The following is a 20,987-nucleotide window of genomic DNA, read 5'->3' as shown; positions in this document are numbered from 1 at the left end:
GGTGAAGGGTTGGGAAAAGAATAAATGCAAGAGAGAAAGCGGTGAGAAAAAAGAAAAAAGGACCAGAGTGATCAGAATGATGCTGGGCAAAGATTTCTGAATAAGACGGAATCTGGAGAGCATGTTACAAGAAACCAAAAACATAAGCGGAGAGAGGGAAGAGGAGAGAAAACAGAAAGCTATGAAGGTAGGCAGAGAAAACTGAGGTAAGAGGGAAAAGAAAATTAAAAGCAGAAGGAGAGAAAGAAAAAACCTGAAGAGGCGATGCCAATGTCTGGAGAAAGAACAAAAGAAATACCATGCCATTGGCTTTGTTGAGAACAGCCTGGGCACTGAGGGACTGGAGTCTGATTTCTGTGTACCTCAGGAAAAGATGGACGGTAGATCGAGGGGAGACCTCCCCCAAAGCCTCTGGGCATTTTGAATCCAAGAAGAAACACACTGGCCGGGGTGAAATGCTCAAGTAAACACAAACGACAGCAGCCCTGGGGTTACAAGTGACCTGATGGCACATTTGACAAGGCCACGGGCAGCTGAGCAGCCCAGGAGGCTCCAGCCATTCCTGGCCCCTAGTCTGTGTGCACAACACACACGGCCGCTTCAAGGGACACGGAAAAAAATGCGTTCAACTGAGTGACCTCTCTTGTCAGCATTTGGTTAATTAAGGAAAGATATTACCTACAGATCTCTATGTCTCGGTCCTATTTCCTGCTCATTAAAAAATGGTTTAATGAGAAAAAAATCAAGGCAACAGAATCTAAATTACTTTTTTTCCCCCAAATGAGCTGAGTGGCAGTGGTTGCTGTTGCCAAAAATGCTCAAACAATAGGATTTTGACACGAAGACTGAAATCTAAACAGCATGAAGAAATCTCGAAAGCTGAGCAGTCCCCATTATCTCATGCCTGCATGACTATAGTCCAAAAGATGAGTGATGATTCTCCATTTGTGCAAGCAGAGCGGCGGGCCAAGGCCCTGACAGAGCCACTAATTGCCCATCTGCTTGTTTACACAGCCCGGAGATGGTGACTGGACAAACAGCTCATTTCCCTTGAAATTGGACCAAACTGGGGGAGCCTGTCATATGTGACAGAGAAGGAGCAAGCAGAACTCTCATGGGAACACAACTCCAGATCAAAGCCAGGGACCAGTGAGCTGAGCAAAGACTGGTTCAAGCGGCTGGCTTTCCCTCAGCGGCGTCAGGTCCACCACTTTCTGCATTCGATCCACCCACGCCCCCACTCCCTGAGGTCAGCAAATGTTGAGATATTCGGGTACAAGAATCAGCCGGAGAGTGTCAACCCCGAGCTAACTTCCAAGGCTTCGGCAGCTACGACAATTCTGTTCAAGCGAACTTCTTGGCCCTTTCAGACTTCACGTGACATTCAGCATTTGCTACACTGTACAACTGTTCACCATTTTAGTGTCCCCCTTGTCTCCTAAACCAGACTGTGAGCAACTTGAGGACGAGGACCCGAAGCCCCCGGATTCGACGGCAGGACACTTTACACGTGAAGAGCCATTAGCCAGAGAGCGCCTATGGTTGTTAATGATGATTAGCAGCTCCGAGCATAGTTTATGTGTTTTTTCTTTGCCTACATCAGAAGGTTGGTTTCTTGAGACAAGAGATCCAGATATCTCAACCTCGCCATCAGCAGACTGTGGGAATCGATAATGCACGGTGCCTACCAGAGTCCTGGAAACACCACTGAGAGGATTCTTTTGAGAACCTGTTTCCCCTCAAAATGAAAATGAGCTTAAAAAAACCTCTATCTCCCTACTGCCCAGCCTGAGGTATTGTTCTAATGTGCAACAATATGGCCATGAAGTGGGAAGCAACAACAACAAAAAATATTGCTTCTCATTATCCAGAACTTACTATCGGGACACTGAAGACCATATACTTAAAGGGAGGGAGACCTACATTGGTAAGTCAACCAAACAAATTTCAGATTTTGCCCTCTGAGTATTTAGAGCAGCACATATTAAAAACTTAATAAACTAGTGCTGAACAAACCAGAGAAGGGACCGATCCTCCTAGGGAGAATGACCACAGCTTTGGAATCCAAAGCACACTAGGGTGAGTGACAGCCTGAAGTCTGTGGGCAAAACTCAGCAGTCCCAGCATAATGTGCCACTCACCCACTACTTCAGCTTTCTGCTTGTCACTGCTGTGTCCCAGCCCTTAGTGAGCACCTGTGTGGCTCGGACTCTACGATTGGAATAGCTGCGGAAGCGGAAGGGCAGAGAACAGCTAAAAGAAGAGAAATCTCTTTTCTGGAGAAAGCTGAGGACTACGTCATCTTCAGGATTATCATATTCTCAGGAGGAGCGGTGATACTATTTGAATATTTTAGCTGCCGGTAGCTCTATTTTTCCCAGGTCACTAGTAAATGAGAGGGAGCATTGGTGTCAGCACCTTAAAAATACTACTAAAGAGTTAACAGCATGATTGCAGCCTCTAATTTCTGCAGATAACTGCGTGCAAATGACGAAAACCATTTTGCTTCCAAAGTACAGTAGCTGTGTGGAAGGCATTTCAGCATCATGTGGGATTCCACATGCAGGCAAGTTACGGGGATCCCGGAGCCTTGATTATTTCATTAAGCACCACGGCAAAGATGGCTGCTTGTGGGGAGAGGCAGTCATTGGGGCAGTAGAGCAATCCTAGGGATGACTAGGATAGCCACCCAAGAGGGAGGTGGAATGTACGAGAACAGTACAAACACAAGAAGAAGTTGTGCCAGTAGGCTCACAAGTCCCATCCATACAGAGCTATCAGTGGACTGTAATCTCGGACAACTGGAGGACTGGAAAGACAATGTACACAATTGGTTAAGTCCAGTGAGAGCAATAATTGTTTAAAGAAGAAAAGATGACTCCCCACTCCACCCTCCCCAGTCTTTGGAAGATACACAGACACAGGAGTGTCAAAGAGTACCAAAAGTCTGTATTACACAAAAACTGTTGCTCAAAGAGGCACTTACACATAGGAACAAAATTTAAAAACAAACAAACCACCAGCATTTATCACAGTTTATCCAGCCAGTGGTTTTCTTTATCCCTGTGGCTATTACTTTAGATATCTTTGCTTGGAATTTTTTTTCCTTTTTCCTGACATCTCATTGATCTTAGTTGAGTTTGGATTATCACAGATTGTGGGAAACAATCTAGGCTACTTTTCTAGCTTATTCCTCCTTAGATACTTCTTGGATATTGTCCATTAAACATTTTTGAGAAATATATATATACACACACACACATATATATGGATTCTAATCTCAGAGTATATGTAGTATGTCCATGGAGAAGAAGTTACATAAATCCAAGGGAATAATGTCATTATTTTAAATTAGACAGGTGATGTTTCAAATCAATCCACCTGGAGCATGTAATCAAGACTCATGAACTTTAATATAAATTCCAGATTCTAGTTTCTTATCTATATTTTCAGGAACAGAAAATTGGTAGACGAACTAGCAATTGAAAAATTATTATTTTCAATGTGATTTAGAAGTAGCTCTTAAATTTACACATTCCATCGGCCCCTCCCTCGGCCCCATCCCAATCAGAAAGCATTTTTAAGCATACCTATGCATAGTGCAACTGGTCAGATCTATTTTCTCTGTTATTCAGGAGCTCATAGTTAAGACTGTCAACTACGACTATAGTCGTAGTTGTAGTTCTACAGTTGCTGCTGTAGAAACTGCAGCAAATGGGTCTCTACGTTGAGTCCCAGGAAACATATCCTGGCTGACGGTGATGGTTCTCACGTGCTAAAATAGGTGTTTCACATGTGACTCACTTGGTAAGGTGGGTTTGTGAGGCTACTATTTACGAAGCTATTTATTTCCTCCCACTCAGTAACAGAGGGAAATAAGTTTTCTTTAGAGGAAGACTGAGAATGATGAAATCTCATTCCCTGGAAACACCACCTGTCCTGAAGAAGTTATAAGCAGCAGAGCAAACACATTTATATTTTGCTATTTATCTGACCTTAAAAGACAACAATTAATTCCTTTTCCTAGGCAAGTACTAACGGTCAGCTTTGCAAATCAAGTAAAATCCAGAACCTACCAGTTAAGAGTCCTGATATCAAGAGACATGAAACTGAGGAACAATCACTTAAACACAGCAGTAGCTTGCCTCCAGGATGGCCACTACCAATTCTTTCCTTCCCTGCACATATGCACTGTCCTCCACTGAGAGGTGGAGTCTATTGCTGCACTCCCTTGAAACTGAGCTGACTTGTGACTTCTTTGACCCAAAGTGACACAGTGTCTTATCCCTAGCCTTTAAGAGGATTGGCAGTTTCTGCTTCCTTTTTCTTGGAACATTTGCTCTGGAAAGAGCTAGCCACTATGTAAGAAGTCTAACTACCCTGACTGGTGTGCTGTGAGGAAGCCCAAGACATGTAGAGAGACTGCATGGACTCAGAGATGTCCAGCCAACCCCCACCTCTGCCATCCATCCCAGCCCAGGATCCAGACATGTATACGAAGAAGTCATCTATGATTCCAAATCCAGCCACCTTCTGACTCCAACCTCATGAAAAACTCAGAGCCAGAAACACCCAGTTGAGTCTAGTCAAGCCACAGAACTTTAAGAGATAGTAAGAAATTGTTATTTTAAGCTATTAAGTTTTGAGGTGGTTGGTTATAGAGCAACAGATAACCAGAACACACCCTATGGATTCCTAATGCCAACAGGCTATAATTTCCATCGGCAAACATAAATTCCAATAGGTAAAGATTGTGTTCATTTTGCTCATCATTGTATCAACAGCAAGTAGCACAGAGCCTAGAACACAGTAAAGCCTTAATTAATATTTAATGAACAGTTTGAACAGCTATATCTGTGCTAGTGGCAAAAGAAGGACCCACAGTCAACAAAGTATCTTAGATGAAACTAAATCTGACTTTGCTTAAGAAATGTAAGTCTCAGCAAAGTACAAGGGAACATAAAAAGAGGGTAAAGGGAAGGCAGAGAAGAAGCATACATGCATATGGTTATGTTAGATTTGGTACTAGCTGGCTGACATATGGTAGTTGATTTTGTTATCACAATAACCTCATGGTATTGGTGTTATTACCTCTATCTTTGAGATGAGAGAACCCAGCCTTGTTTGGATGAAGTAAGTTTCCCAAGATCAAACAGTTAGGGAAGGGATCTGAACTCAGGTTTGTGTAATTCTAAAGCCAGCCCTCTTTTCACTACAGTCTCCCAGGAGACTACAACAGAAACAATAAGAAAACAATTTGAAAAAGATGCAAAACCCATCCCTTGACTCTTACCCAGGACTATCCTAGCTCCGTTAATTGCTGTCAACATGTTGGAACCTATTTCACCACATGAAGCTCAGACCAATTACAATCAATGCCACAGCCATGACTACAAACTGGGAACCAACGCCAGAGGAAGCTTAAGTTTCAGAAAGCAGATGATCACGCACATATATTATGTTAGCAATTAGCCTTAATCCTAGAATCAGGAAACCAAAGCGAAGATATTAAGGGAAGAAGAGTGCCCTCCTGGGAAGAATAGCAACTTCAAATAGATTTTTTAGTGGATTTTTGCATTACCTACTTGAATATATTACACTCCCCTAGAATTATTACATTACAATTACTCCACATTTAATTATTTCAGCAAGGAACTGGGATGGTGCAATGAGCTCAACAGGCAGATGGTTTGTTCATTTCAATGAATAATGTGAATGTCAACAAGTTGGTAGATGCTGGGGGAGAGGGGAAGTGGTAAATAACAGAAGTTCTGGTGCCAGACTCTGAGGTGGAATGAGGATGTGCTATCAAGAAGCTAAGCACTTAGATCTTACTAAATTTATGAAAGGACACTGCATATTTCCTATGGTGAAAAAACCACTGTTTATCCTTGGTTGAAAACAGTTATGATCTACTCAAAGACACATTTAACTTTCAGAAGAAAAATAGCAGAAATCAATCAAAACTTAAAAGTTAAAACTGGTACAGAATGCTTTTCAATTCAAGAGATTAATAAAAGGATTAGGAATTAAATGATCACATTCTCTAGCCTCAGCTTCCAACCTTTCAAAGTCTCATCATTCTCTCATCATCTGCTAGAAAGCAGTTTGAATGTTCCGGTAATTAACAGTTATCAAGGATAGTTAAAGTCGTTTACTCTAGCGGTGTTTACTGTCATTTTCAATCACTTTTAGCCACTGAGACAAGGCACTCAGACTCTTTGTGGGGTCGCAAGGATCATGTGTTTGCAGTTCAACTCAGCGGCCACTAGGTGGTAATATTGTTGGTTTGGGTAGCCATGATGAGAGATCCATAAGGCATGCCATCTTTAACGGAATGATGTAACTACTTTCTATCATTAAGATGTAACTATAGAAGTTACAATTACACTTTAAAATAAAATATTTTAAAAGTGAAAGATTATAATCCTTTAGAAAAGCTCCATGTATATCTGGTACTTTTTAACTTACGCTAACTACTTACCTGATTTTTACTCTACCTACATGATGATCTATAAATTATAACAAAAAGGAAGCTTCAGGTCCTAGGGAAATCCAGCTTATAGTCATTGCTCTTGGCTTACTTTCAGAGGAGATGAACAAGACGAACATGACTTTCCTTCTAGTACTTAAGACCTTTCCCTGTAATTATTTATTATCTGCCATTTGATTTCGGAACTACAGCTATTCACACCATTGGGAAAGTAAAGCTTCTGTGACTGACTTTCTGAGCTCTACTCTCTGATAAGATTGTGATAAAATGACTGATAATGTTATAGTAACAGCAGCTGCTGACATACATAGTGCCAGGCTCTGCTAGATGCTCCACATACATTATCTTCATTCAGTCCTGGGCTTCTGCTAGGGCTGCCACAATTCTTCTAAAGCAAAATGAACTCAGCAGAAGCAGCAGACCTGTATAATTTGAAAGAATGAAGAGATCTTTCCAGAGTTGTATGTTATCTGCAAACCACGTATTACATAATGTGTGTTCTGCAAAATAACTCCCAGAAGGCAGCATCTGTGTTAAGTTCTTCCAGTATGAAGAAGACAATAACTGAGCAATTCAAAGCGAAGTCATGTGATAGCAACTGCAATCAATCACTGATTAAAACCGTGCTGATACTTGTCACGAATCCAAAGAGGAAGTGGTGGCTGAGCCAACAATTACATGAAGCAATTTATCATGAAAACAACTATTATGCAAGAATGTAGTGCTCAGTACTGATTCCATAAAATACTTAATTACTTGTCACCGCAATTCTTTCCAAAGTACAAATGAAACTTCTTGTTGTTACTGTTGGGGAAGGCAGAAACAGGGGTCTTTATTAGGACTCCAGGAATGGAGTCCCTGAGGTGAAGCCATGGCGGGCAAGTCTACTATTCTCACATTTTTCTTGTTTAGATGGTGATAGAAAATGTGTATTTCTAGTTACCCACAAAGGTCTTGGGACACAGAGAAAATAAGTGATTTTCCAAGTTATTAAGATGGCACAGTACCAACATCGGGACTGAGATCACACTGACCTTGAGTAAGTTATTACCGAAATCCTCAGACTCAGTTTCCTTGTCTGGAAAGTTAGGAATAACAAAATCAGCCTCAAAGGATTGCTGCAAAGATTAAATGAAGCCTGGTGCTTCAACTGTTGAAGTCAAGAAGCATCCTCTCAACTCCCCACCTGAACTGAAAACTCAGGGGAAATTTTCAATCAATTGGTGTTTCTCACAGAGGTTGGTGGCATGATAATAATTACGCTCTAAAAATCACACATTGTATTTATTAATGCTTTATAGTCCATATGGTGGTTTCACATGTATATTTTCATTTAATCTTCATAATGGCAATATACAGTAGACATTACTATTTCCATTTTACAGACAAGAACAAAAAGGCTCACAGAAATTTTAAAACTTGCCCAAAGTCACGAGAGAAGTTAAGTGGTGAAGCTAGGGTTCAAACTTAGGTCTTCAAACTTCAAGCACAATGTTCTTTATCCTACATTCAGAACACTTAAAAAACACAAAAAACCCCTTTTTAAGCAAAAAGTGTATATGCAATCATGATAGGAAAATTAAGTAGTGCAATTATGGCTCAGTATCATGAATAAAACTTTAGAAGTTTCTAAAACCCTGCTTCTGGGAAACGCAACTTAGTCTACTTCTAGTTTTTCCAAAACAAGCCAATGAAATATGGAAAGAGAATTCACAAGTAGACAAGAAGGTCTATACATAGAAAGAAAGAGTCTGGCTCACTTGGCTTCAACCCCTTGTGAAAGGATTTCAATCTAAAATGGAACCAGAGGATATGAAATGGAGAATCTCATGAATGCACCCTCAGAAGAACAGAATAAGAACTGAGAGACTGATTTCCCATAAATGCTGGATTTACAGAAGACCAAGACGTATCTCCTGACCAACAAACATCGGCCAAGAATCTCTCCCCATTCTTAAGCCAATGAATTTACCGCACTCCTTGCCCATAAATACCGCCCGCCTCAAAGTCTGTAGCCTGCTATAGTATGCATTTACCAAAGTGCGATTCCTCTGCTCTTCCAGAATGAACTCAATTCCTGGTCATTTGAGCTTGCCTCAGTTTACCCCCTTATTTAGGTCAACATCGTACTTTTACCTGGGGATGTGTCTACTTATCAGAAGAGGGTTACTTTAATTGCAGCTCCAGAATCTCAAAGGATCTTGGATTCTGCCCCAATGGAAGGAAAATGAAGGGATTTCATCAATACCAACAATACCATCACAAGGCTGGCCCCAATAATACTTTAATACTTACACGGTTAAAAGCCCTACTCAAAGTTGTAAAAGTGAATTTAAGGTATAGTCCCTGTTCCACTAAAGCATCTTGGTCTCATGAGCTTGGAGCTGTCACTGTGCGCCCATGTGTGTGTCTAAATACCTGCTGCTCTAGAGAAGACCCAGTAAGAGTTAACAATACTTACCCAACATTCCCTCCAAACCCAGTAGTTCTGAGATATTGCTTAAAAACAGGAGAAACAAAACAAAACAATGCAAAAACAAGAGACAAAGCCTTTCTTTCAAAAATGAGAGTTAAGGCTTAAAATACAAACACCCATAGGAGAGGTCTGATCCTGATAATGGTGTGGAGATATAAGTGACTGATAACTGATCCTACCTTGTGGTTAGGTTTAGAAGATGGCCTGTATCAGGGTAATTTGAGATACAGACTCTTACACTCTCACCCTGTATGTTCAGGAAAGAGTCCGTCAAAACACCTAAGACATCTAAGCAATGGAGAGGTAAGAGGACTGAAATAAAATGGAGAACAGAAGTATGGTAACAGGAAAACAAAAGATGAGGAAAGGGTGACACACCCTACATATTAAGGCAAAGAGGTCTCTTCATGGACAATTCAGTTATAGCCATTACGAGAGAGTGATAGAACTATAAGCAAAATGAGTGAAGGCAACCTCGGTCCAGGAGAAAGAAGTTGAGGGACTTTAGTGTATGTGTGTGTGTACGCATGCACACGCTGGGAGGACTCCATTGCCTGAGCTGTGTGGAGGGGTGTTGAGGAGGAGGACCATAAGGAAAAAAAGGTCCTAGCTCATAGATCTGGCTCTCCATTCACGAGAGAAGAAAAATACAAGAGGCCCTCAGACTTCCTTCTAAGTCGTCCAGTCCAGCCCCAAAAGGAGGGAAAGAGGCTGTGAGTGAGAGCAGTTAATTTCCAATTCCTTGGAAATTGAACATGAAGGGCTAGGTTCAGCAGGCTAAGGGAAGCCCTGAAAGGGGAAGCAGTCTTGAAAGAAAAAATTTAAGTGCAGAGTACCATAGAAAGTTATTTTTTTTTAATTAATTTATTTTTTTCCGAAGAAGTACATATTGGTTAAAACACCAAGATTTATGAAAAGTCTGCATACTACCTCTGAAACCCATTCGTCCAATTTTCTATCCACTACAGCAATGAACCTTTCAGTTATTTTCAGGGGTGATATTCTAAATATTTAACAACTGCCTGGGTACCAACTAAACAGAACAGACAATCTGCATGGCTGTTATGGTGAAGAGCAGCTGAATATCAGTCCTAGATTAGTTTCTTATTTGTCTTCAGAGATTTTTATGTAGCATTGATTTTTCCCTTCTTCCTTACTTAAGTAGTAATATCATATACCTCTTCTTCTGACCCTTGCTTTTTTCCACTTAAAATATATCTTAGAGATTCTTCCATGTCAATACCTAAAGACTTTCCTCATTCTTTTCTTTTTTTTTTAAACAGACGCTTTGTATTCCATCCTATAGACATATGTACCATAATTTGACAATTCCATTACTGATGGTCACTTAGGTTGTCCCCGATCTTTCACTGTTACAAACATGTCATAATCAGTAACATGGTATATAAATCACTTTGCATGTGTGAGTACATCTGAAGGTATGCAACTAGAAGTAGAACTGCCAAATTAAAAGGCATATGCATTTGTGACTTTAATAGATACTGCTAAACTGACCTCCGTGTGGATTGCGACCCTTTCACAATCAATGTAGAAGAGTAAAGTTTACCCTACTGCATTGCCAACAGTCTGTTATCAAACTTTTGTAATGTTACCAATCTTGGAGATGAAAAATGGAATTTCAATGTAATTTATTTTGCATTTCTCCCATTTTGAGAGTGGCATCTTTTCACATGTTAAAGAGCAGTTTCTGTCACTGTTCATATCATTTGCCTTTCTTTCTATGGGATGTTGGTCATTTTCTTAAAAACACGTAGGAGCTCTTATGTAGTAGGTAGATTAATCTTTTGTCTATGATATGAGTTGCAAATGTGGGGCTGTGACAGATTTATTTTTATTATATTAAGGAAGTATATGTTACTTAATGTTTTATTGAGCTTTTAAATGAAAAATGGATGTTGAATTTTGTCAAGTGCCTTCTTAGCATCTAAAGAGAAAATCATATGAATTTTCTTGTTAGAGCTCTTAATAGTGAGGAATTATGTTAATAGACTTCCCAATATCATATCGTCTTAACGTTCTGGGAATAAACTTCATTTGGTAATGAAATGTGCTGTTTTATTTAGAATTTTAAAACTATTTTGAGATTGGTCTATAGTTTTCTTTCTTTTTGATGGGGGGGTGAGTACAATCTTTTTCAGGTATTTATATCAGCATTACACACGGAAAAAGAATTTAGACATTTTTCTTCTTTGCAAAACTTTTCATTGGAGACAAAGGAAAAGAACAACAGCTACTGAAAATACAACTTATTGGATGCTTGGCCAAAAAGAAAAATTGAGTAAATTAAAAATATAAAGGGAGGGGTGAGTGGGAGGGAAAAGGGAGAGAGGGAGGAGAGAGAGGAGGAGAGAGGCAGAAAGGGGAAGGGAGGAGGAGGACAAGAGGGAGGGGAAAAGGAGAGAGAGAGAGAAACTGATTGGGGGGAGTATGTGCTCTTTGCAGAAATTTCTGGAAAAAAAAATTGATTCAAACTAACCCTTTCAGAAAGAGTCTACTCAATAAACCTCTGATAAGGTAGCTTTCTCCACCTTCCAAGGATTACTGCTTTGTTACTTCAGTGACCCGGAAATCATAACAGATTATCTTAATTCTTGGCCATTTGACATTCTTTGGCGCCATCTCTGCTGGTTCTTTTTTGAGTAGTACTGAGATACACAAGAATCTGGTTTGGCCCACACAGAGTGTGTGTGCCCCAGCCATAGTTCTCCCTTCCACAAGTTCTGTAAGAACTTGAGAAAAGTTCTCACTTAAGAAAGTGAGAACCATTTCGCTTCAAAGGTCACACCGTCCAGATCATAGACTTTTCCTGATCTCTGTAACCTTAATGCTTGAATATGGCGACTCAGATGGATTTCTTTCTGCATTCTACGGGTTGAAGGGAAGAGATTACCTAATAACCCACTCTTATTCTACTGTTTAGAGGTCCAATTATAGCCCTTGTTAATCTAATCTAAGTATTTACCAAGAATGGATTATATGCATATCTGCAGCATGGAAGGATGTTTTGATATCCAGGAGACTTGAATACAGACATGCATTATAGAGCAAAAATGCCTCTTAACCAGATTCTGGCAAGATTTACCAAATCTGAAATGATTTAAACAGGAAACTCACAGGGGGCGGGGGAGGTGGGTGGGGGGAGAAGCCTCCAGGCACTTTATACGACAGACTGTTTATTCATTAATTCAACAAATAATTGTTAACACCTACCACGGGCCAGGCTAAGTCTACATTATGTTGGGATAAGAAAATGCATAGCACCAGACAGACATAGTCCCAGCTTTCATGGAGTATTCAGTTATTTAGATAATTCTTTTTGCATTCAGTATGGGAAATCAGAGTTATCGTTTTTGTTTTTTTTAAGCTTTGTAAATTTATCTATTTAGTTTTTTCTAGAAAACAGTTTCTTGAGGTTAAGAATATCTCTAATCTCAGCCAGTCAAAGAACCTTGGAGGACAGTCTGATAAACTAGGACTAGCATGGCTCATTCAGATTCATTTTGAGTCAGTGCCATTCCTGGACGCCAGGTGAAATTAGTGGAGAAGGAGATAAGGCCAAGTGTGGGAGAGGGCTGGTATTAGCACCGGTTTAGGTTCCAGCCCTCCCTGCCAAAGCTATAAATACAAATGACCAATTTAACAGCACGAAAAGACCACCTACAAGATCTATTCCTGGGATCTAATCAGTTGCTCTGCGCCTTCTTTCAATTACAGGATCCCTGCCACGTTTATGGGGACTTTTAATGTGAGCATCACACTTTTGAAGGGCATATCATTATGGCCATGTTTGATCCGAGGGTGGGAAAACAAGAGCTCAAATAATGCCAGGACAAGTTACTCTGAACTGAGCTGTAAACTGGAATCAATAAGAGCCTACTGTGGAAAAGAAAACCGTGTAAGGAAAAAGGCTTAGGTATTGTGGAGATTGCAACTCTGAAAAGTGGTGCCATTTAAATTACTTTTGATTTTGTGCAGGAAATGAAATTAGTTAAGAACAAGTACCACAGTTTTGTCAAGTAACACTATTTAAGAGCATTTTGGGAAAGGAAGGATGATAAAATATTTAAGGACAAACACATCATCTCCTCTTGAGTGTGGCAAGAGGATATGATTTACAAAAGAAAAATTAAATCATCATGATTGTTAGAAGAACTGAAGTGCAGCTGATGTAAAATTTAGCCTAACCATGAATCAACTGGTCACAATGCATGTGGTGACTTCTCAGGCATAAAGAACACGATTGCTTAAGACTTTATGAGTGATAAGACCCCTAAAAGAAAACTGGCTTTCCTGCCAAATATTCAAATAACATGGAAGTATAGAAATATCTTTTCTTACTTATGGTTATTATATTACACCCTGTGCTCAGATACTCTGATACTTCAGGAACTTCTCATTCTACACCCTTTCTTTGGGCTATCTCATTCATTCCTATGATAAACTGCTACCTCTGAAGTCTACCCGGAGCTCTCCTATGAGCCCAGTATCTCTACCTGTATGTCTCATATGTATGTCAAATCAACGTGTCCAAAGTTTACTTCATTGTTTTCCATCCCAAATCTGGTCGTCCTCATCAGTATTCAGCCAGTTATCCAAGCAAGAAAAAGGAAAATTTTTGTTCTCTCCTCTGTTTTCGTACTTCCATTGGGTTATGTAGTCCTACGACTCCTAAAAGCTTTGTAAATATGGCCCTTCCTTTCTTATTTTTACTGTGATTGCTTTTGCTCAAATTCTTACCATCAATTGCCTAGACTACCATAGAACAGCTTGACAGACTGGCTTCCAGTCTTTTACTATTCCAAATTTTCTTTACATTGCTCTTAGTTATAACGTTATTTCTTAACAACAACAAAAAGCAAAATGATCCCACACATGAAGACAAAACCAATGCAGTGTGACCATGTCATTCCCATACATACTACTTTTCAAAGGCACTCTGCTGCCTGTAAGACAAAGTCCAGATTCTTTAGCAAGTCATATTGTGACTCTCCTTTCCTTTTTGGTCTTGCGTTCTTTCCACATGCCCTGTGATGTAGCCACACCAAGTCCCTTGACATTCCCCAAACACACCATATCTGTCATCCTGAGATTTGCAGTATTTTCCTCTGCCTGGGATTGCCCTTTACATCTTGTTTGCTGAGAATTCCTAATCTTCAAGTTCCTCATGTACAACAGGGTGATAACAGTGCCTACTTCAGAGGGTCGTCATGAGGACTAAATGAGAAAGATGATCTGCTCCCCACAATGTCTGGCACACAGTAGCACTCAGTAAGTGTGAGCTATCATTGTCATTGTCATCACCATCATTTTTTTTTTCAAGTCTGAACACAAGCATCTCTTGCTGAAAGTCTTCCCTCATTTACCTAGAAGTGTTTAGGCATTCCTTCTCTCTGATTCCACATGTCTAATTAAATCAATTGCACATTAAATCAATTTCAAAATTGATGGAATTTTCATATTTTACCATCTCTGATATTGGGGTATATCTTATAATCTATGACATGCCGTGGTTTAATTGGCAGCAATTTTTCTTTCTTAGTGGTACTTGTAATAACAGTGTTTCTTACAATGAACGGCATATTAGGTGAGATACCAAATTTAAACTGTATGATAACTGCTGCAAAAATTGGATTATCCAGGGTGGATAATGCATATCTGTGGTGGGTGGAAAATCCTACATTTTCTATGAATCAGTGAAACATCTACATAAAAAAGGGACTGCTATCTGGAACTCCATAGCAGCCAAGTGATATTGCATTTGTATATACTGCAACTTGGCAAAGGCCCGCTCCCTGAATCGCAAAGGAGTAGCCTGATGAAGTAGATGCTGTCACCTCCTTCAGGTAAGCACCCCTATCTGAGAACCAAACAACAGCCAGACCCAGAGAAAAAATGGGAAGAAGCTAATTTGTGAAACTGCATTCTAATAACTCAGGATTCAAGCTGAGAAGGTAGAGCAATAATGTGCAGAGGAGAGTGAAGGAATGAAATGAGAAAGGCCAAGAGACCATGTCTTTAGACTAGCACTATCCAACAGAAATATAACACAAGCCACGTACATAATTTTAAATTTTCTAGTAGCCATCTATAAAAACTAAAAGAAACAGGTAAATCAATATTAACAATGTATTCTATTTATTCATTTAACTCCATATATTCAAAATATTATCATTTTACCATGTAATCAATACAAAAAATCAGCAATGAAATATTTTTATGTGTTTTTTTGTACTAAGTCTTCAAAATCCGGTGTGTGTTTTACAGCACATCTCAATTTGGATTGGCCACATTTCAATTGCTCAACAGCTGCATGAGGCTAGTGCATATCACATTGGACAGTACAGTTCTAGACTTTTTTTTGACCAACTCAGTTAAGTAATGAGATAACAGTTAATAAGCTATTTCAACAGTGGCTCTTTTTATCACAAAACATGGGTAATGCTTAATAAGATTCCTACAATATTATATTTTATTTTTATATTTTTAAATTCTTTATAGAATGGTAATTTTCCTTCAAATTCCTTTTGTGCTTATTTTTTTTAACCTTGATTTGAGGTTATTCCTAATGTCCTTCCCATCTTCCCTTCACTATGTTGGTTAAAGGAGAGCTGACTCCTTTATTCAGTTATAGATCTTTCCCCAACAAGCAACCCTTGGGAGAGGGACAAGGAGTATACTATTCATCTCAGTATTCCCAGAATTTATCACAGAGCCTAACGTATAGCAGGCTCTGAAGAAATATCTTTGAAGACACATTAAAAGGCGACCTAAGCTTGACAACAGTGGTTCTCAACCCGGGCTGCACACTGGAACCCACCAGGGGAGTGAAAAATAATGCTGATGCCTGATCCTCCTCCCAGAGATGCTGGTGGCAGGTCTGGAGTTTGGCCTGGGTGTCAAAACTTTTAAAGTCTCCTTCAGGAGATTCTACTACCCACCCAGGGTTGGGAACCACAGGCTTTCTTAGAACAGCTTATTGTGGCCACACACCTTTGCCTCCCTGACATAAGGTTCAGTTTGCCTCAATTCCCTCAATCAGAACAGAAGTTCCTTGAGAAACTTAGTAAAAAGAAGCTAACACATAACCCCAAACGGTGATTTACAAATTCCTTTTCCAAGGCACTGAAGAAGATATTTGGTTCTAAATCTATTCATATTTATCTTTTTTCAACAAAAAGAACAAAATTCACAACACAAGTGTTTAAAAATGCAAGCTGGTTCGAAAAGAAAGGATTATAAGGTCATTATAGCATATAGGCAGATAACACCTGATATACACACTGCAGAACTTTCCAGATATAGAATAATAGCAATTAAAAATAAAAATGGAATCTAAGTTCACATGAGCTTCACTTCAAGTTAACTCTACATATGTCAAAAGCATAAATTATTAATTTGGGGTCAGCCAAGGGAAATATTTCAAGCTTTTCTTCAGGCCATTTAGGTTATATTTACATGACATAATCATAAAGCAATGCATCTACTTTAATTAGTCAGATCACATATAAAACCTACTTAACTTTAATCACATAACACATAAGTGTTGGTATCAGTGTTTGCTCTGAAGATGGTACTTTGTCTGATGGCATTACTTCTACCATCTATGAGGTTCACCAATGGCCGAGAGAGAACTCCAACTTCTCCTTCAATACAAACAAGCCCTCATCAGGGAGGAGGGAACATGATCTCTGCACCAAGGGAGCAGCTGGAATGGAGTTCCTCTGACTTCCGGACTGAGAATTTCCCTGCCAATTCCCGAGGTGGTTTGGCCATACTTTCTGGATTCACCCTGCTTAACGGTCCTTTGTTGATGGTGAGTTATCACGTGGCCTTGTTAATAATCAAAAACAGCATGTTGATATATCCCCAAAGGTTCCTAAATGCATTTCCCCTGGCTTTCAAGCAAAGACAAAAGCTCCTTCTAACTACCCTACATTTATTTTTTTAATTGAGATACAACTGACATATAACATTATATTAGTTTCAGGTGTACAACATGATTTATGTATATATTGTGAAATGATCATCATAATAAATCTAGTTAACATCCATCACTACACATAGTTACAAATTTTTTTTCTTGTGATGAGAACTTTTAAGGTCTACTCTCTTAGCAACTTTCAAATAGGCGATACGGTATTATTAACTATAGTCACCATGCCTGTACATTACATCCCCAGGACTTATTTATTTTATAACTCTAAGTTTGTGCCCCACACTTATTTTTGTTTCACATTTTAAGCTGAATTTGAGAAATCAGAATAGGAAATATCCAAAAGGCATTAAATTTTTATGTTCACTAACAGAGATCAAACAAAGTTCCCTATTCCCGCCAAAATCATGGAGGAAGGGACATAACTTAGTAAGATTTCTAAAAAAGTACTGGGTCTCGGGCATATCACTGGCATCTACTAACTCCAAAGGGCTGATGGGTGCCAAGTGATTGGATGTGTGACATTTACCTGGCCCCAATTTCCCTTTCTGAAAAAGAATGGAAAATATGACACAAGTTTCCAAGTTGCTACACTCATAAAACCAGGAAGATAATCACCATCCACCCGTCCAGGCTGATTGCAAATCTGAAATGCACGACTGCATAAGCCTTGCACATACGTCATTTGTCAGTTAACATGTACCGAGGATCCCCCTGGGCTCCAAGAAGACACAAAGAAAGTCTTCCTTAAAAAGTTTACAAAAACAGGAGTAATGTTAAAGAATTCAAAATTCTTTGAATTTTGAATTTAAAATGGATTTGTAAGGTAGTATAAATGTTACAGGACAATTCCATCTACATTGAGTACGTAACCGCCATGGGAAGATGGACTAATGGAATCATTGGAGCTGCTGGTGGTCAGCCAGGATGCAAGGGGTAGTGGGCCTCAGAGAAAGATTCGAGGAACGAAGGATGTTTCAAAGTATCACGTTATGTGCAGCTGACAGAGCTTCCTACCTTTCTGGAAGAACTCTTCTAGTTTGTCCTTGAAAGGTTGGAGATACTCCTTTGGTGACTCCTTGCACACCACCGTCATCTGTTTCTCACTTGCTGTGAAGAGGAATTGGGAATTAGACTTTCTCCAGAACACATACTTGCTGAGCTTGTGCTTTGTGCTATGCTCTTGGGTGTTAATTGTGCAAAATCCTTATCAGTCACTATTCATCCAAATTCCAGGGGAAAAAGCAAAAACAGAAACAACACAAACAAACAAAAATAGCTCACTCCATATCTTTCTTTAGGAACAAGGAAATGCATCACCTTCAACTTTCCTCTTAGAGATGGAGAAAAACCTCTGACTTGGGCCAGGTAAAGTACTGTGCTTTTGGTCTCTCAAAAATAAAGAAAACTACTGAAGGACTAGTCCCAGGGAATGAAAGGGCCCGACCTTCTTCAGATTCATACTCTAAAAGTAGAGCCTGAAATAGATTTTGCAGAAATTCCCAGGCATCCAAGTTGCCTGGAATCACCAAATTGGCAATTCCTCAGGGTTACACTCACATCCCAGCATGAGAATTAAACCTAGATTAGGGAGGACCACATCTCTCTTCATGCTTCCCATTCACCAACCCTTTCTATTAATATTCCACTAACACACGTGAAATCGTTTTATACGGGATTTACTTCAGACAGAATATCTGGAATATATAATAGATTGCTTTTTTGAAAATCAAGCCCTCTCAAATTAGATAGTTCTGATTTGGTGATATGGAAACCACAATAATTCATAGTTCACCATCACAAAAGGCAGCTAACTCAGGCAAGAAGCATTTCCCCAAGGTTTCTAGATGTTTGTGCCAGTGGCAGAGGTACACTGGGGAAGGAAAGGCTTCATTTCTCCAAATCTAGGTCTGAATCATGATGACTTTTGTCTGTTGACCATGGCCAGAAATTACTGACATGTCCTTGTCCAAGAGAATATATTAAGGCATTGGATTTTCACCATAAAGAAATAATGCCACCTGGTTCAAAAAACAGAAAACATATACTCCAGATCTTGGGAGAATTTACAGAGCATGAAGGTAAGGCATTTTGGAAGAAGAGAGTTAGAAAGAGGGCCTTTATTTATGTTGGGAAATTTGCATCCAATAATTTGATGTTTTCAAAACCAGCATCCCAGAATGTTTACTATGTAGGCAAAGCAACAAACATTCCAGCACTGAAGCACAGCAAATGCCAAAGAGGCCACTCAAGTGTCCCCTGAAATTAGTTGCTTGACTCTTTTCTCTTGCAATGTTGCCAATTAGATCACTGAAATCCTAGACAACTGTGGGAGATAGATTGTGCTTAGTGGAAAAGGTGCAAAAGAAGATAAAATTATTAAAGGGTGTTCATTGCTAATTCAATTAAATTCAAACTCCCAGGCCTGGGATTTAAGGTCCTTTCCATTATGGTACCATGCTACCTTTCAGCTCTATTTCCCACTATACAGTCAATGTGTTGCTTAATGACGGGGATACATTCTGAGAAATTCATCCTTACGCGATTTCATCGTTGTGCCAACATCATAGAGTGTACTTACACAAACCTAGATGGTATAGCCTACCACACATCTAGGCTATATGGTACTAATCTTATGGGACCACCATTGTACATGTGGTTCATCGTCAACTGAAACATCGTTATGTGACGTGTGACTGTATTTGACCAACCAAACCAAAATTATGCAATGTTTCTAAATTACATCAACCAGCGTTCCCAGTTCCACCCTTCATTCATGTGGTTCTCTGCCCATCCTCCTCTCATCCCATACATACTTTCCATTGCATTTGACAAAGTCCTCATGCTAAAAAGTTTCTCTGAGAGGCTGCCACTGCCATAAAGCCCTTTCCAATCCAAAGCTTTTGCATCCTTCAAACACTGCTAGTATCTTCTGTATAGCATTTATATTTTACCTTTAATTATCTTTACTTGTGTACTTATATTATCCCTGAGAAGTTATCATGCAGGTTTCATTTGCTTGTCCCCAGACTTCTCCAGAGAGCTCCATGCGTATCTGGCCAATGCTTCTGATTTCCTTACCTTAACTAGATTCTTATGTGGAGGAAGGTTGAAAAAGTTAGCAATGTTGACTCAGACTCAAAGTGGGCTTTCCAGGAGCGCAGTGTGACGTCCTCATCTCTTGCCTCTTCCCTCCCTTTCCAGAAAAGGTACACCAAGGGTCTCAGTCTCTTCACTTTGCAAACACTGTGCTTATCCCAAGCTGATCTGAATCTCTTAAAGTCCCCTCAAAACATCCACCACTTCATGTTGTAAGGCACACACAAGGTAGCAAAAAGAGTCTTCCTGATTGGGTAGTTCTGAGGGTAGGCCTAGAAGCAGGAGATTGGTCAGAAACACTTTGAAAGATGTTTGCTTTCAAAAATGAGTGTTTTTCAATGAACTTTCATGGCCACATATACTTTTCTGCTGATATCCAGCTCTGATTATGAGAACATAGGTAGCCATATTCAAAAGAAAGCTAGAATTTCTCACAATATAAATTGAGAGAGTCTTTTAAATTCTCTAACTACATTCAAATTCCAGTTCCATTTATAGAGAACTATTTTTCATGAGCACAAATAATATATGGTGAGGCATGCCTGAATTTTGGTAATAGGACATAATTGAAGCCATGACAGTAATTTCATCAAAGTTACTGCTCCCTAGGCAAAGCAAAGCCAAAAGCAGAGCTTTGTTTCCCAATTATGAAAGCAAAAATCTCCACTTTTGCCTGAATTAAAAAGGTTGATCGTTGTGGCTCTTCCTTTGTCTTGGCCACAGTGACAGAGCTCACGGGGTCCATCAAACTGCTCAGATTCTATGAGGCCATATAGTGGGGTGGTAAAGGGTTTGTGCTTGGATTGAGACCTACCTGGGGTCAGGTGGGCTGTGGCTTTTCTCATCTGCAAAATGGAGACCCCCCATTCATAGGCATGATATGAGAATTAAATGAGATAGTGCATGTAAAGTGGTTTGCAGAATGCCTGGCACCAGGCAAGTGGCCTGATATATATTTTTATGAG

At 39.6% G+C, this 20,987-nt stretch overlaps 1 protein-coding gene across 3 annotated transcripts in view; it reads right to left on the bottom strand.

Moving 5' to 3' along the window:
* Nucleotides 1-20,987, bottom strand: part of FMN1 (formin 1) — a 365,920-nt gene that overhangs the window by 72,132 nt on the left and 272,801 nt on the right. For 2 of the 3 annotated variants that reach the window (XM_058541158.1, XM_058541159.1), the window contains one exon: nucleotides 17,941-18,033. In XM_058541158.1, coding sequence (XP_058397141.1) covers nucleotides 17,941-18,033 — 93 coding nt within the window. Of the gene's footprint in view, nucleotides 1-16,551; nucleotides 16,821-17,940; nucleotides 18,034-20,987 lie in introns of those variants that run through there. The other variant, XM_058541160.1, reaches the window with a different exon arrangement.

This window comes from Diceros bicornis, chromosome 5 (assembly GCF_020826845.1).
Source record: "Diceros bicornis minor isolate mBicDic1 chromosome 5, mDicBic1.mat.cur, whole genome shotgun sequence".
Classification (NCBI taxonomy): Eukaryota; Metazoa; Chordata; class Mammalia; order Perissodactyla; family Rhinocerotidae; genus Diceros; species Diceros bicornis.
This window is presented reverse-complemented; position numbering and strand designations above follow the sequence as displayed.